Raw genomic sequence first — 16,236 nt, 5'->3', positions numbered from 1 at the left:
TCAGATAAAGAGATGTACAGATGTTACATAATTCATAGCCCTGGATACGAGGTTTTACAGTCTTACTTCAACTGGTAATAACACTTTACATTTTGCTTTTCCCCCCCTTCTTCCATTTTCAGCATAGAGGAAGACATCTTCACAGCAGAATATCCAGTGCAGTACCTGATGGTCTGGAACGACAACCTCTTAGAGACCAAACTGTCCTAATAGATCAATTTTCAAGGCCCAACACGACTCATACATTCCGGGTAGGTCTGAAAGTTTGTAAACATGGGACGAGAGCCAGGTTGGTGTAGTGGCTAATGTATCAGGAGACTATGAGTTCTAGTTCCACTTTAGGCACAAAGCCAGCTGGGTGACCTTGGGCCAGTCACTCTCTCTCAGCCCTAGGAAGGAGGCAGTGGCAAACCACTTCTGAAAATCTTGCCAAGAAAACTGCAGGGACTAGTCCAGGCAGTTGCCAGGAGTCAACACTGACTCAAAGGCACAAGAAGAAGGAGGAGGAGGAGGAGGGGTGGGGTGGGATGAGAAACTGGAGGTAGATAATGGACTACAAATATGCACATTTCAGCATGTGCATGTGATCCCCTTCTATCGTTCTCTCCCACATGACTGGGACTTGCCAGTTATTCACTTAATTTTCTCCTAATCTTAGTTTGTCATTGTGTATTAACCCTTGATTGCAGTTTATAAAGGGTTCACAAAGCATATTAATAAACTATGGTTAATCGTGGTTTATGATAAACCATAAGCCCTGGATTGTAAGCAGTGGCAGTCAAGATGTTATGGTTTACTATTATGAGTGAATGCATTGAGACTGTCTAGCCTTGATTTGTTTGAAAGAAGCAAAGCATGTTGTTGCTGTTTTCAGCATTTGTCCTACATGGTGGCAGGGTCTACTTGTTTTTGTACTGCACTCATCTTTATTTATTCATCATATTTATATAGCTGCCCATCTCATAAAATGTGACTCTGGGTGGCGCACAATAAAAAATTTAAAAAACAATAATACAAAAAACAATCAAGAATTAAAAATTAATATTACACTTTTAAAAAAAGGGAAGGAGAAAACAACAGATATTAACAACAGTGGAGCCAGTTCAACAACTAATCATGCCCTTGGGGCCCCCAAGCCTGATGACATAGCCAAATCTTGAGGGACTTGCGAAAAGTTAATAGGGATGGAGCCAGGCTCGCCTCAGAGGGACGGGAGATGATGTTCCATAAGGTGGGCGCCATGGCAGAAAAGGCCCGTTTCCGGGGTCCTGCCAGATGTAGCTCTTTAGCAGATGGGACCCACGCCATACCTCTTCTGCCCGACCTGATGGGATGGGCGGAAGAAGTCGGGAAGAGGCGGTCCTTCAAATAACCCAGCCCCATGCCATGAAGGGCTTTAAAGGTTAAAGCCTTGAATTGGACCTGGAATTATACTGGCAATCAATGCAGCTTGTGGAGCAGAAGTGTAATGTGCCATTCTGCATTCTGCACCAGTTGAAGCTTCCGGATATTCTTCAAGGGCAGCCCCATATAGAGTGCATTACAATAGTCCATCTGGGAGGTGACCAGGGATGGGAGACCATGACCAGAGCCTCCCAATCTTCTTCTTACCATGAAGATATCAAAGCATGATGAGACAAGGGCGCTTGTTTACCAGCTGACTTATCACAGAGCTGATTGCTAATTAGGGCTGAGAGTGAGAGATGGGTTCTGTGACTAGGGGAAGACTAGACCTTGGGTCTCTCTGCTTCTAGTCTGGCATCTTAATCACTACACCACACTGATTCTCAAAAAAAGCAAAACGTGATTGATTTAAAGCATCTATGTATCTCTTTCAGTCAGATACACCTCATAAAAGGTCATTGATTTCTATGGATCTTGCTAATCAGTTGTGGACAGGTCAAGGGGTAGTGACAGGTAAGACCTATTTCATTAAATATATTTTTCAAAAATGAGTATAGGACTATAGGCTATAGGATTATAGAAATCAGTGATTTCAGAATTCTGACATTTAACATGCTGGCATTTATTGAAGAATGGTCTAAATTAAGGAATCTATTTTTATCCCATGTTTAAGTTAAATGCAAATAACAAATGGCACATAGTTGTTAATACTGAATGACCTAAAGATGAAAAAGTTGCAGCAGCGAATTGAATTCTGAGTTTTCTTTACAAGCTTGTTGTTGACTTCTATTTCCTTTGTATCCCACCATCCTGCCCAGAGGACACTTTGCTAAAGAGGTAATAAGTAAAGAAGTACAGTGGTACCTCTACTTACAAACTTAATCCGTTCCGTGACTCTGATCGCAAGTCGAGTTGGTCGCAAGTCGAAGTAAATTTTCCCATAAGGTTCAATGTAATTACCATTAATCCGTTCCGGCGTCCGCGGACCACGCGTCAGGGGCGGAAAAACGGCTGCTGACCATGCGGCAGGGCGGAAAAATGGCCGCGGACCACGTGGCACGGGCGGAAAAATGGCCGCGGACCACGTGGAACGGGTGGAAAATGGCCGCGGACCACGTGGCACAGGCGGAAAAATGGCTGCGGACCACGTGGAACAGGCGGAAAATGGCCGCGGACCACGTGGAACGGGTGGAAAATGGCCACAGATCCGGTTTGTAAGTCGAGGTGAGTTCATAAGTAGAGGTACATTTTTGGAGCCGGAGCTGGTCGTATCTCGAAAAATTCGTAAGTAGGGGCATTCATAAGTAGAGGTACCACTGTATTTAAGATTTGATTAAAATGGTAAAAACAAGTGAGTTCAGATTGCAAAGACATGGCTGAAAAGGAAGATAAGAACTCTTTTCCTAAAAGCTGAAAGAGTGGGAGCAACTCGTGAGGAAGTGGAGCAGCTAAATTAGGGGCAACACAGGATGAAGCCCTTTCCTGTGTGCCCAGCAAAAGGACCTTAGAAAGTGAAGGCAAGTTTAAGAGGGCCTGCTCTGCTGACGTCAGGGTAGGTTCATGCTGAGATAGGTGGTCCCTCAGAAAGCCAAGCTCAATACTCTTTAGGACTCAAAACTTTTAAGTGGAAAAAAAAAATGGTGGTCACCCATACAAATATTTCAACATGGGTTTCTGGTATTATGCACTGCTTAGCCATATGACTCGCAGCACTTGAAGTTTTTGAATACATTTCAAATTTACTCCTGCATTGAACACATTGCTTTAGGTAAATTAGATGTAACTGAGATGCAGACGATGGCTGTGGGGGTCCATCTGGCGCACTAGATGTAATTATGCAATGACAAACTTTGCCACCATTGACATCTGGAAATCTAGAGAGAGCTTGTGGTCAAGGACTGCTCTTAGAAACCTGCTTTTCCAGAGGAAGTACAAGCTGAACTCTAATCCAGGACCTTGATCTGACAAACAATAACTTTATATCCTCTGGATTTAATTTCAGCTTGTTTACTTCATCCAGCATTATTGAACTTAGGCATCAGTTGAGAATTGGCTGTTTCCTTGGAGTTAAATGACAGGGTGTAGCAGAACTGTGTGTCATTTGCATACTGATACCATCTACTTCAGAGCTCCATATGATGTCTATCGGTGATTTTAGGTAAATGTTGAACAGCAGGAAGAGAACACAGAAGACCAATGGCTTAGATGCCAAAAGTCATTTCCCAGCACTGTCCTCTGGTGGTAAATATTAGAATAGTGCCAAGAGGCCCAGCCCTGTTAGGCGGTCCAGTAAAATGATGTTACTGTAATCCACATTCAGTTCTTGTATAAGTCATCTTCTATGCTGACCAAATCAATCCTGGTTTCATATGCTGGCCAAAAGTTTGATTGAAATGGCTTAGGCTCTTTCAGATGTGTTGGGAATTACAGGGATAACACCTTCTTGATGACCTTAGCCAGAAATGTTGCACTTTAGAGTTCTAAGTCAAGGGAATATTTCTTTGACGATTGTGGTAGAATGGGGTTTTGACTCAGAGAAGAGGGAGAGAAATGCTGGGCAGTTACAGAAAAGATATCAGAGGCCTGGGAAAGTAGAGAAGTTGAGAAAGAAATTCAAATAATTCCACTCTGATTGTGAAATGTGAAGCAGAGACAGAATTTGACAAGTTTTCAAGTTTCTGCTGCAATACTGTAACCTCGCTGAAGTACATTCCAAGACTCTTGGCAACTCCAGCTTCCTGACCTTGCCTACCTCGAAGGGCTGACAATAATGGATTTCTTTAGGGTAGAAGGATACATGTTTGAGGAATACAGTGTAATCATCAACTACTGATCAATTTACCAGCTCAATATCCATTCAAATTATAGTGCGACACACATTTATTGAAGATTAATAAGGATCTCACACGGACATCTCCTGCCCTGATTCACTACCTGGGTGGCTACTGCAACGGACTCTAAGTGGGGCTGCCTTTAAAGACTATTTGGAAGTTACAATTGGTGCAAAATGCAGCGGTCCACTCATTACTTGGCACCAGGTGCCAGGAACACATTAGACCTGTGATGCAGTCACTGTCTTGGTTGCTGGTATGCTTCCAGGTGCAATTTAAAGTGCTGGTTTTAACCTATAGACCAGCTGAGGTACTGGCAGAACCACTTCCTCTAGCCAGAAGAACCTGTGTGATACATGCATTCCAGAGAAACTGTTGGTTTTCTGATGTAGGGAAGCTGAGACCAGACATAGATTTCTGCATACTGTAGCTCCTGGACAGAAATAGCATTCTTTTTAGGGATTAGACTGAAGGAAAAGCAACAATGGCCTCCCCTTTCTACCCGCAGACTCATTAATGCTATTTTAAAACTTTCTAAATTTAGCTGCCCATCTGTGCAACGTAACTGGTACCACATCAGAATACCTTCCAGTACTGTACTGTACATTCTCCCCAGTTAGTGAGACATATATGAAATGAAAACAATTTTCCAAATAAAAGAATAAGTGAACTGCAAAATTCCTTTTATAATAAATTCATCTGACAACGTGCTGAAAGATGAGAAGGCGTGTAGATGCCATTATTTTGCAATACTGAAGTAAATATTTATAGATGAACACGTGCATGGTATTTCTCATTCTGTCTAGCTATTTATTTATTTAACAACACTTATGTCCATTAAAAAGCAGAAACAAAAACTGGATGGTCAACTTCCTCATTAAAGGCCAAGGTCAATGAAAAACTTCATTAAAGGCCAAGAGCCTCCTGAAACAAAATGTTTTTTGTAGCCCTTTGAAATGTGGGAAGAGAAGTGGCCAGACTTACCTCTGTGTCTGTAATGCGGGGGCTGCTACCAAGAAAGCCTACTACAGTAATGTGACCGACATATTTTCCTGAACTCAAATGAACCGAAAAATAATTAGGAAAACATAAACTCATTTATGAAAGGTCTCTCTATATTAACAAAGTCTGTTTGTAACAGTAAAATACAGGTAGTCCCTGGATTAAGAACGCCCGGTTTAAGGGCAACTCATAATTAAGAACGGAGCCTATTGTAGCAAAATTCGAGTTAAATACACAATGGTTTGAGTTCATTACACAATACTACTTGTACAGTATTATACAATAATACTGTTCTGGCTTACATACAAATTCGACTTAAGGACAGATCTTGGGGATGGAACTCCTTCTTAAACTGGGGACTGCCTGTATCACTAGTGTTTTTGACCTTTGCTTGTATAGAATCTCTCCTCCAAGATTTTCAATAGATGCTGTGAAGTGGAAAGAAAGTGGGCTCAGGGGTAGGCGGCGGCGGCGGCTGCTGCTGCTGCTGCTGCTGCTGCTGCTGCTGCTGCTGCTGCCGGGCCCTATTCTGTCTCAGTGAGGGGCCAGCAGGTGGTCCTGTCCCGGTGGGAAAAGCAGTCCTCAGTTGCTCTCCTTAAAGAGGGGTGGGGCAGGGCAGGGTGAGTTCAGCCCCCTGTCAGGTTGCCCCGGTAACGGGTATCAGGAGAGAAGATGCTTTATACCTGTTTCCTGGGCTATTTCTAAACATAGGATTAGTGGTCTTTTGAAAGAGCACTAGACATATGCTCAGAAATAGCTCAACTAAAGTCAGGGGTACAGAGAAGCGATTGTGAGCACCTTTAGAGGCACTCTGGTCCACTTCAACCTGCACCACTTTTCCACACCTGTGATCTCTCCATCTTACAGGGATGGAGGAGGGTGCAGGGGGAATCAGTAATGAAAAACTATGTCTGCAACTAGCACTGGAGTAGAGTCAGCAACACCTACAAGTAACCCAGCTAGCAGGCAAAATGCTTCCCCCTCCCCAGGAATAAAAACAGGAAAAGTATGGCAAAAGCAGTGGAAAACCTGTACAGGTAGTCCTTGGGCTATGATGGCAGTTGGGACTGGGATTGCTGTCACTAAGTAATGCGGTCGTAAAGCATGAGGTCATGTGACCGTGTTGCTTAGCAACAGCAATTCAGGCAATCCCCATTACCCCAGGATGTGCAGGTTGTTAAGTAGGAAGTGGCAGGAATCCCAGGTAAGGAGTGTGGGGCTGTCACAGGGGGGTGGGGAAGGCCCTGGGAGGCCTGGTGCAGGCTGCCTGTGAGTTGGGGGAGGGGCATGCAGCAGCTGAGGGAAGGAGACCACAGGTGTATGTGAGCGCAGGGAGGCTGAGGGAAGGAGCCTGCCATGTGGTGTGCAGGAAGACATGGCGGGGGGGACTTACCAAAGTAAGCCCTGCTGGCTTCCCCATTGATTTTGCTTGGGAGAAATCAGCAGGGAAGGTTGCAGATGGTGATCCCGTGACCGCAGGACATGACAATTGTTGTAAGTGTGAGCTAGTGGCCAAGAGCCTAAATCACAATCACATGACCGCGGGGGTGCTGGGATGGCTAGAACTTCGAGGATCAGTCATAAGTACCACTTGTTCAGTGCCATTGCAACTTCAAATGGTCGCTGAATGAGTGACTGGTAAGCAAGGACTACCTGTAACGTGCTTCTTGGTGACAGAACCAGTGACAAACAGTTACAGAACTTGGCTGTCTTTCCTGGTTTAAACTGGCCTTGTCTGCAGTACAGAACTAGCTTTAGAAAGTAAGCTACTGAAAAAAAATCAGAGTTCAATCTTCTGGTTGCAGCGGACTGCATCTACTTACATCTCTTTATTGCCTGGTTCTTTTTTCCTTGCAGGCTCACAGTTGCATGCCAGATCATTCCAGAAAAATCCATCTCTCTCTAGGAGGAGATTTCAAGTTGCTTGATGACATTTAGGAGGAAGAGGAGGAGAAGAAATGATTGGCATTCAGTCAGAATCATCAATAGTTCAGCAAACCTTAGGAATACTGAAATGTTGCCTCTGAGGGTTCAGTATCTGTGCATGTTGCCTGAATGTGGAGTGCCATTTGGTTTCTAAAAGTATAAATTTCTATTAAATTTAATAGGAAAGTGTCCTTCATATTCCTGTTTTCTTATGTGGACCATATGCAATTCACCATTACAGCTGAGCCAGATTATATACAGGCCCCAGGCTTCATTTTGTGACTCTCAGAGCACCTTTGAAACTATCTATTGTTGGCGACATGGTCCTTTGCTTTCTTCTGCATTTTAAATATCTCCAGCTTTTCTTCCCTGAAAGAGCTGAACATTTCTGTATCTCACAGCACTGTATTTCTTAAAGCCTTCTGATATAAAACAAAACACACCTTTTTGAAAACAAAGAACAGAACAAAATGTGTCCCTTACCACAAAATATTGTCCAGCCCTAATACAAAGAATCCTTAGCTAAAATGTAGCTTGCTTCTGCAGAAAAAGAACCGTGAGATAGGAAAGTTTTGGGGTTGCATAGCTCCCTTGTTCCAAAAGCCCCTGAAACATGCTTGTGGGGGCCTTTTAAACATCTTTGAGACTCGAAGATTAGAGAAAATGTAGCTAAATTTTGAAGAGCACTTAAAGTTACACGCACACATACACTGAAAGCACACCTGAACAAGAATAAAAATAAAATCCAAACTCAATATGTTAATATAACTCTGTTGTGTATACCCTTAGACAAGCCCACTGACACCTTTGTAACCTTTTGTGATTTTTCAGTAGTAATTATTACGGTTATGATGACTGATGTGGAGAGCACCAGTCAGCCACTTGCTAAAGCAGTGGCATCTTTTCTCTGAATTGTGTAGCTGCCCTTTGCAACTGCAGTGCAATGCCAAGATTTGATTTGAGAGGTTGCATAAGAGGTTATGGGCAGAGCCCTAACAATCATTAAAAATTGGGTGTGCTTAATTTGCCACGGTTTCTTTCCAGATTCCCTAGGTGGAGCACATGCATCTTGACTAAAACACAGCACTAAATCCTATCATTGTACCAGGACCTTGTCTTGTGACATAATTTGATCCTCTGTTAGTAAGTTAAGTGTTAAATTTCTCTGCTCTTATTGCATCCTCAGAGTGTTGCCCAGCAGCTCTGTTCAGGGTCACTTGGTCCCTCCTGGGTAGGGAGGGCTTGGAGGACTATCTACAGGGCCTTGCAGAGAAATTTGCTGAACACCTAACAGATAAAATCGTTCAGATCCATTCTCAGTTGGAGGCCAAACTTGAGGCGGGTCCAGTGGAGATGCGCGGGGAGTGGTCTTACACAGTTATCTGGGAATGGTTTGAACCTGTTGGCCCTAAGGAAGTGGACAGGGTCCTCAGGGCTGTTAGCGCGGCTACCTGTATTTTAGATCCCTGTCCCTCCTGATTAGTCAAACCTACCAAGGATGTGACTTTAAGGTGGGCACTGGTGGTAGTCAATTCATCCTTGCAGGAGGGGGTGTTCCTGAAGCCTTTTTAGGAGGCTTTGGTCCACCCCTTCCTCAATAAACCATCACTAGTTCCCACCCTTCTGGACAATTTTTGTCTAGTTTCCCACCTTCCCTTTTTAGGAAGGGTGGTGGAAAAGGTAGTCGCGTAGCAGCTTCAGAGGATCCTGGAGGAAACGGATTAGCTGGACCCCTATCAGTCAGGATTCAGGCCTGGTTACGGGACAGAAACAACATTGGTTGCACTTTTAGATGATCTCTGGTAAGAGCGGGATGGGGGTAGTGCATCCATCCTTGCTCTTCTTGACCTTTCGGTGGCTTTCAATACCATCAACCATGGTATCCTTTTGGGTCGGCTGCAGGAGTTGGGGCTGGGTGGCACAGTTCTGTGCTAGTTCAGCTCCTTTCTCCAAGGCTGAACCCAATCGGTTTTGATAAGGAGCGAGAGGTCCAACCCACAGCCCCTACTTTGTGGGGTGCCTCAGGGTTCACTGCTCTCGCCGCTCCTATCTACATGAAACCATTGGGTAAGATCATCTGACACCATGGGATGAGGTATCATCAGTAAGCAGATGATAATTATATATCTCCATCCCGGGTGACCTAAGTGATGCTGTGGCTACCCTTTCACGGTGCCTGGAGGCTGTATGGGCCTGGATGGGGGACAACAGGCTTCAACTGAACCCTGGTAAGATGGAGTGCTGTGGGTACGGGGAGCCTCAAGATCTAGGAGTTTATCATCTTTGGTTCTTGACAGGGTTGCACTACCCCAGATAGACCCGGTGCATAATCTGGGGGTTCTCCTGGACTCAGAACTCTTGTTTGAAGAGCAGGTGGCAGTTGTGGCTAGGAGGGCCTTTGCACAACTTCATGTTGTGCATCAGTTACGCCCTTTCCTCGATCAGGAGGCCCTCTGCATGGTCACTCATGCCCTGGTCATCTCCTGGTTGGATTACTGTAATGTGCTCTACATGGGACTACCCTTGAAGAGTATCCAGAAGCTAAAGCTGGCACAGAATGCAGTGGCGCAGACAATTCTGAATGCCCCCCGGGAGCCCATATAACACCACTGTTACGCAAGCTGCATTGGTTGCCGGTTTGCTTCTGGGTCCAATTCAAGGTGTTGGTTATCACCTTTAAAGCCCTTCATGGCACAGGACCAGGTTATCTGAGGAGCCGTCTCGCCCATTTTATCAGCCCGCCCCACTCGGTCCGGCAGAAGGGACATGTTGCAGACTCCACCAGGCAAGGAATTTTGACTGATGGGATCTAGGAAGAGGGCCTTTTCTGCCATGGCCCCCACTCTGTGGAACAACCTACCACCTGAGGTGCGATGTGCCCCCACTCTCATGGCCTTCAGGAAGAATGTGAAATCTTGGGTATGCCAGATGGCCTGGGGGACGGATTGGGGCTTGCACCAGTGGAAGTGGCTTGTAGGGTAATTGATTTTATTCCCCAGTCATCTTGAATGTTTTTAATTTATGTACAGGGCTTGTTTTTGTAGTCTGACTTTTTAATTAATTAATTTTAATTAATTAATGGGGGTATTTATTTTTTAACTGTTTGTGGGTTTTACTTCCATTGTGAGCTGCCCAGAATCACCCGCTGGGGGAGATGGGCAGCATATAAATTTAATAAATAAATAAATGCCAGCACAAAAGGAATGAAGATTCTTTCCTGAAGAGTGTTAAAATCAACAAACATTTTGATGTACCTTTTGGAAACAGAAATCCCTAAATACATAGAATTAGAATTCTTTAAACTTCCCTGCCTCTTGTTTCTGCTGTATAGTCCCCTTGCTATAAATGTTGTGACCTATCTATATACCACTTGTGCAAAATGTCTTCAAACACACTATTCTTCATTAGATATATAGAACAACATATTATTCTAGGTAATTTCCTTTGCCATTTATTTAAATGTATTCCCTAGTTGGGAACATTTTTTGCTGTTTATTCAGCATGTAACTATTGAAGGATGATTTAGAGCAACTTCACTTATTGCCAGTTATTATTAATAAGTCAAGAGCTAAAGAATAGCAGATGGATTTATTTATGCAGAATAACATCTCAGATAGTAAAAAACTGAGCCTGTTGCCGAACTATCAGATTTTTCTTTTCTAAAAATTTTAATGTCAAATGTAAAATCAAATATTTTTGTCCACTCATTCAGCAGCCCAATTAAAAATGTGCTTCAAAATCCAATGGACCTGTGAAAATGTATATAAAATGTTCAACTTTAAAACTGCTTTAATTTGTATTTTCACGAAAACTTACCCAATTTACCCTTCCCAAATATATATGTGTAATTTATATGTTGAAATAAAAGCTTTTCAAAATGTCAAGTGCTATAATGTGATGAATGCTTATATCTATTAGTTTAAAAAGTGCTTTCAAAATTGTATATAGTGTGAAAAATGCGTATGTTAGCTTTAATGCATATAAAAATACATAAAACTTTTACATAGATACTTTTAAAAGAAAATTTGCATAGTGATGTGAAAAGTGACTAAAAAAAAGATACAGTGATAAAATGGGCAACCAGAAATTAAGATGAACTCATTTCTGACAGTGCCTGATCAATAATCTCCTAAGCAGCTTCATTACTAAGAAGGTTTTATATCAGACCAGATTCTGTGAGTAGTAATAGTGTATACTAAATTCAGTGGAGGCTTATCTGTTTCTTTAATCAGTAATGCCATCAGGTTGTGCCGGAAGTGATGTCACCAGGTCACGCCGGATATGACGCGCATAACTCTCCTCTCCACGTGATACAGCCCTCACAAGGTCATAACCCTAACCGGACATGATGCGTTGAACCTAACCCCATCACCAAGAAAGGTGTGACAGTCAACCCTAGTACTGCTTAATACCCAGGAGAAGCCTAGTACTGCTTAATACCCAGGAGAAGCCTGGCAAGTGGACTTTACTGAACTTCTCAAAAAGGGACCCAAAAATCATCTTTTGGTCTTTGTGGATTTGTTCCCCGGATGGCCTGAAGCTTCATCTCAGCGTGCAGGAAAAGTGGTTTGAGCCCTAGTGGAGTACATCATTCCAAGATTCTCGGTCCCTAAAGGGTTAAATCAGATAACGGCCGGCACTTCACCTCTGAAGCCACTCAGCAAGTCAGTAAATTCCTGGACATCCCTCGGCATTCACATTCTAATTACAAGCTTCAGGCTTCAGCCGGGCTGAAGGCATGGATCGTACTTTAAAAGTTCAGTTTGCAAAGCTTTGTTAGGAGACTCAGTTGCCGTGGCTCAAAATACTGTCCCTTGCTTTAACACGTATCAGGGCTATGCCCAGAGGGCCACTATTACTGTCCCCCTTTGAAATGCTTTATGGGAGACCGTTTGTATCCCATGAAGTGCAAACTGCCTGGATTGGTGAAAAGAACATTTCTCAATACTTGCAGAAGCTGGTGCACGTTCTATCCTCTATTTCCCTGCAGGTCCGAGATGCCTTGCCAGTCGCTCCTGATGTACCACCCATTGCCCAGCCAGGCCAGTGGGTCAGAGTGAAGGAGCTGTTCCCATCCTGCACTGATCCGAAGTGGTCCGAGCCGAAGCAAGTCCTACTGAACATGCCAACTGCTGTGAAAGTCGAGGGCATCAAAGCTTGGGTGCACGGATCCAGGATCAATCAAGTGAAGGAACCCCCAGACATTTGGCAAGTTTCCTCAGTCGATGGACTCAAATTAAAATTGCAGCATTCTCTAGCTTCACCAGCAGATCTTTTCAAGGACTAATTAGGTCCACTGATAGTGACCTAATTTAGGAACAACCAGAAGATTTGAAATCATAAACTCTACCAGCCACACAATCCTTAGATGTGCTGGCTTGGTCACAAACCAAGTTATGAAACTGATATTGTTTTCATTGTGTTGATTGTTTGTTTTGAAATACTTTTCATTTGTTGTTGGTTTCCCCACACCTTTTGGGAAAGAGAGAACGATGAGGCTAATTACTATTTACTGGAGGGGGGATGTCTCAATGCCCTGGATGCACAGGGACAGATCAAAGAGTGTTTGTCTGAAGAATTGATGTGAATGTTTGTTCTATAGTGGTTTTGATGGTTTGTAATCATACCCTCACGATGATGAAAGCTATGTATGCACCTACAAAACAGATCAAAGATGTGTATTTAACTAGAGGATCCAGAGTAACTATTGTGCAAGGAAAAGTGAGAGAGAACTGGTGTCTGGATAAACCTGCCTACGCCCAGTTCAATCTCCCCCCTTGGCTCTTAAAGAGCAAGAAGGGAAAGAATTGTTTCCCTATTCCCCAAAGGTCCCAAGAGGGACAATGGGAAGACTCCTCATATTTTGTGGACCCTTCACTGGCAGGAGTGGTAGTAAACAAATCAATGGAAGCCCCTGTGAGCCCACAACAAGGGGTGCAACCATTGGTTGGGATGTATTTGACTGAGATTTTCACTGGGAGGTTTAGTGAAAGCTCACAGGAAAAGGTTTATGGATGTAAAGGGAAAGAGAGCAAGTGAGCAAGCAGATGCGGGCAACAGGATGTGTGATGAGCAATGGCTGTGGACTGCTAACTGCCATAGAGTGTGTATATGTGTGTGTAAGAAGGAAGGAAGGAGTAGAGAGGGAGAAAAAGGAAAGGAAAGGAAAGGAAAGGAAAGGAAAGGAAAGGAAAGGAAAGGAAAGGAAAGGAAAGGAAAGGAAAGGAAAGGAAAGGAAAGGAAAGGAAAAGAAGATGTGTGTGGTAAATTTAATCTTATTTATTATTGTCTCCAAATAGATGAGAAAATTACAGACCAGATGTGTAAAATTGCCCATGTTCCAGTTCAGACCTGGACAGGAGGGCTAAATCTTGGATGGTTTGGTGATCGCTTTTCTGACTGAAAACCATTAACATATGGTTAATGATTCTATTGGCTTTGTTGGACTCTTGTTTTTACCTTATTTAATTCCCCTTATACGAAATGTTGTTGTTTCCACGATTGATGGTTTAACTGTAATTGCAGCCCCCAGAAATCAAGCCCAAACATCTGCCAAACTTGAGCTAACTTGAGAGTTGAGCTAACTTTTTCTTTAGGACCCACCTTTACTCCTCCTTATGAGAACAATAGCTCTGAATTCCAAATATTTGGTTTTATTCCACTATCCCCGCGATCAGATGCAAATTATCACACTGGCTTGTCAGATGTACCCCACTAACACTCAGTACTTTTTAGAGGTATTCCAAGATGCAACTTGCTGGTAGATTTAGCAGCCACTACTCCAGAAACCTACAGGTTGAGAACAGGCCTCTTTCTGCCTGATTGGCCTGTTGTTTACACTGAGAAAAAGAAGAATAAAAAAGCAACAGCTCGGGCATCATAGCATTAGTTCACCCAGGATGTCAGAGAGGGTGCGCAGAAATTGGGTGGGTTTAAAAATCTTAGTAATGGCTGGTTCAGAACAGAGAGAGGCCATCTTATGCAGTGCTAATAATGATCTGGTAGGCACAATAGCAGAAATAGCCCTGAACACTTTAAGAGGAAACCTTTCTATGAAACCTTCACAATTCTGCATATTAAAGAGAAAGAAAGGTGTCATTAAAAAGTTGAGTGAAAGAAAGGTCTCACTTAAAAAGAAGAAACAGATCATTCGCCAGTCAGGAGGATTTATTGGGTCCTTTCTAGGGCCTGCTATTCCATTGCTGATCAGCCTATTAACCGTATAAACCATGGACCATGCTGAGAAAATGTATTTGGTGTCACGTCATCAGATGGAGCAACTACAGGGCAGGGTGCTTACTATGGGGGCTAAGGCCACTAACCGGCTGGATGATGAGGTGCATCCCATTCTTCAGAGATCTGATTTGAGTGAGGACAAGATTAAGCTCTACAATTCTGTGCTGCAGAGGTTTCTAAGACTGACCAGGCAAAATGAGTCTGAAAAGAACAGGCTGAATCTCATTTACCCCCCAGAAGAGCCTCAGTCACCTCTGACATCGCCAGAAAGACCATCTCCACAGGATGCGACAATGCATGAGGTCCTAGGCTGTGTGAGCACACGTTACAGAAAAAATGCAGAACTTTCACTGAACAAAATGAAACAGCATCAGAACATCTCATCCTGGGATAATCGTAGCACCTTTTTATACAAGGGCGTGCCTGTTCCTGGTACTAATATTTTAGACTTGGTGAAAGGGGCCTCGCAACACCAACCACTTACTGAGAAGTGAAAACCTAAAGGATGGGATGAATTTATGAAAGCTATGGTAGAGTTGAATGTACCTACATCTGTGCTGCAGTCTACAGCTGCTAAAGATCAGTTAGAAAAACTGAAAGAGTCTACAGCTCCTAAGGAGGAAACCGCAACTACCCCTTACTCTGTTATGACTGACCCTTTTGGGCCATGGATACTATTGTTTCCTGGCACCCCCTCTAGACCTTGGATACTAAATCCTAGAAGCATGCTCAAGTTTGGTGATTGGCTCAGTTTGTAAAATGAATAAAAACATGATGAAACAAGCAAAAAAGTTTAAGTCGTTGTCTTTATTTTACAGTAAGGCAGACACATCTGTGTACAATTGTAACAGGTACAGGCACCGTCCCCCCTCCCCAACTTTATACTTTTTATAAACAGCTTTACCATTTGATCATTTTTAATATTGTCTTCAGAATACAGCCTTAAAATATTTTCATAATCCACACCTTTAGACTGATTCATTAGAAAAAACAGAAGTCACCACATGGGGGTGTTGCAGTTGAAGTTGGGGAAATGTGTACTTCTCAGCTTGCAGCTCTAAAAACTTCACTACGGATCCAGGAAAGTCGGGGCTATCTGGCATCTTCCATAAGAATAAAAAAATTCACCATATCTGGGAGATGGGAAGTAGAGGGCTAGCCAGTGTTCACCAGGTAGAGTTTGAGGATGGGTGTTTACAATTAATCCGAAAGGTCTTTTGGAGATTTGTCTCTTGGGTAGCAGATTACAAGGGTAGACCCCTAGAAAGCATGTGTTTCCAGAGAACAAACAGAGGAGCTGCAGGGTGTCCATTCTCACATATAATCAAAAAGCATGTTCCTTGTGTGATTTATTTCAATAAGGTTTTAAAGATTGCATAGAGAATCATGTTGTTGGTGTTGGGGAGAGATTGTGCAAATCTAACTTCTGCTCTGAGGTTACCATTCCTGGTCAAAGAATAGTGCTCAGAGCACCCCTGATCAGGGCTCAAGTCAAAACAGTACAAAGTATAACCATGGCTAAACTCTTCCCGGCTAATTAACAGAGGCCTGTCTTTCATACCTTTGCCTGACGCCTGCACCATCTGCATGTATTCTCTTACATAAATGTCATGCTCATAATCAGGCTGAAGAAGCTTTGCAGGGATCTGTTCACCATCACAATACAGGGCACAAAAATGGACACTGCAGTGTTGAGAATTGAATGGGTTTCTTTCATAATCCCTGCTAAAGGATGCATTGTCCACAAAACCAATCACTAATTGTTTAGGTAACTGCCCCCAAAATAGGTTTTCCTGATTACACACAAGGCTGCCTGCTGGAATGCTTTAAACCTTCA

At 43.2% G+C, this 16,236-nt stretch overlaps 1 protein-coding gene across 2 annotated transcripts in view; it reads left to right on the top strand.

The window, feature by feature from the left end:
- FAM149A (family with sequence similarity 149 member A) overlaps positions 1-15,193 on the top strand; it is a 61,294-nt gene extending 46,101 nt beyond the window's left edge. For both annotated transcript variants that reach the window (XM_088131493.1, XM_088131498.1), the window contains exons 12-14: positions 123-251; positions 1,839-1,917; positions 7,095-15,193. In XM_088131493.1, the coding sequence (XP_087987619.1) occupies positions 123-251; positions 1,839-1,917; positions 7,095-7,165 (279 nt within the window). In that variant the 3' untranslated portion in view covers positions 7,166-15,193. The remainder of the gene's footprint in view (positions 1-122; positions 252-1,838; positions 1,918-7,094) is intronic.
- The last annotated feature ends 1,043 nt before the right edge of the window (positions 15,194-16,236 follow it).

This window comes from Python bivittatus, unplaced genomic scaffold (genome assembly GCF_059951505.1).
Source record: "Python bivittatus isolate LINGU-HERP-01145 unplaced genomic scaffold, Pbiv_v1 ctg000070_np1212, whole genome shotgun sequence".
Lineage (NCBI taxonomy): Eukaryota > Metazoa > Chordata > Lepidosauria > Squamata > Pythonidae > Python > Python bivittatus.
The sequence above is the reverse complement of the archived record's forward strand: the minus strand, read 5'-3'. Positions and strand labels throughout refer to the sequence as shown.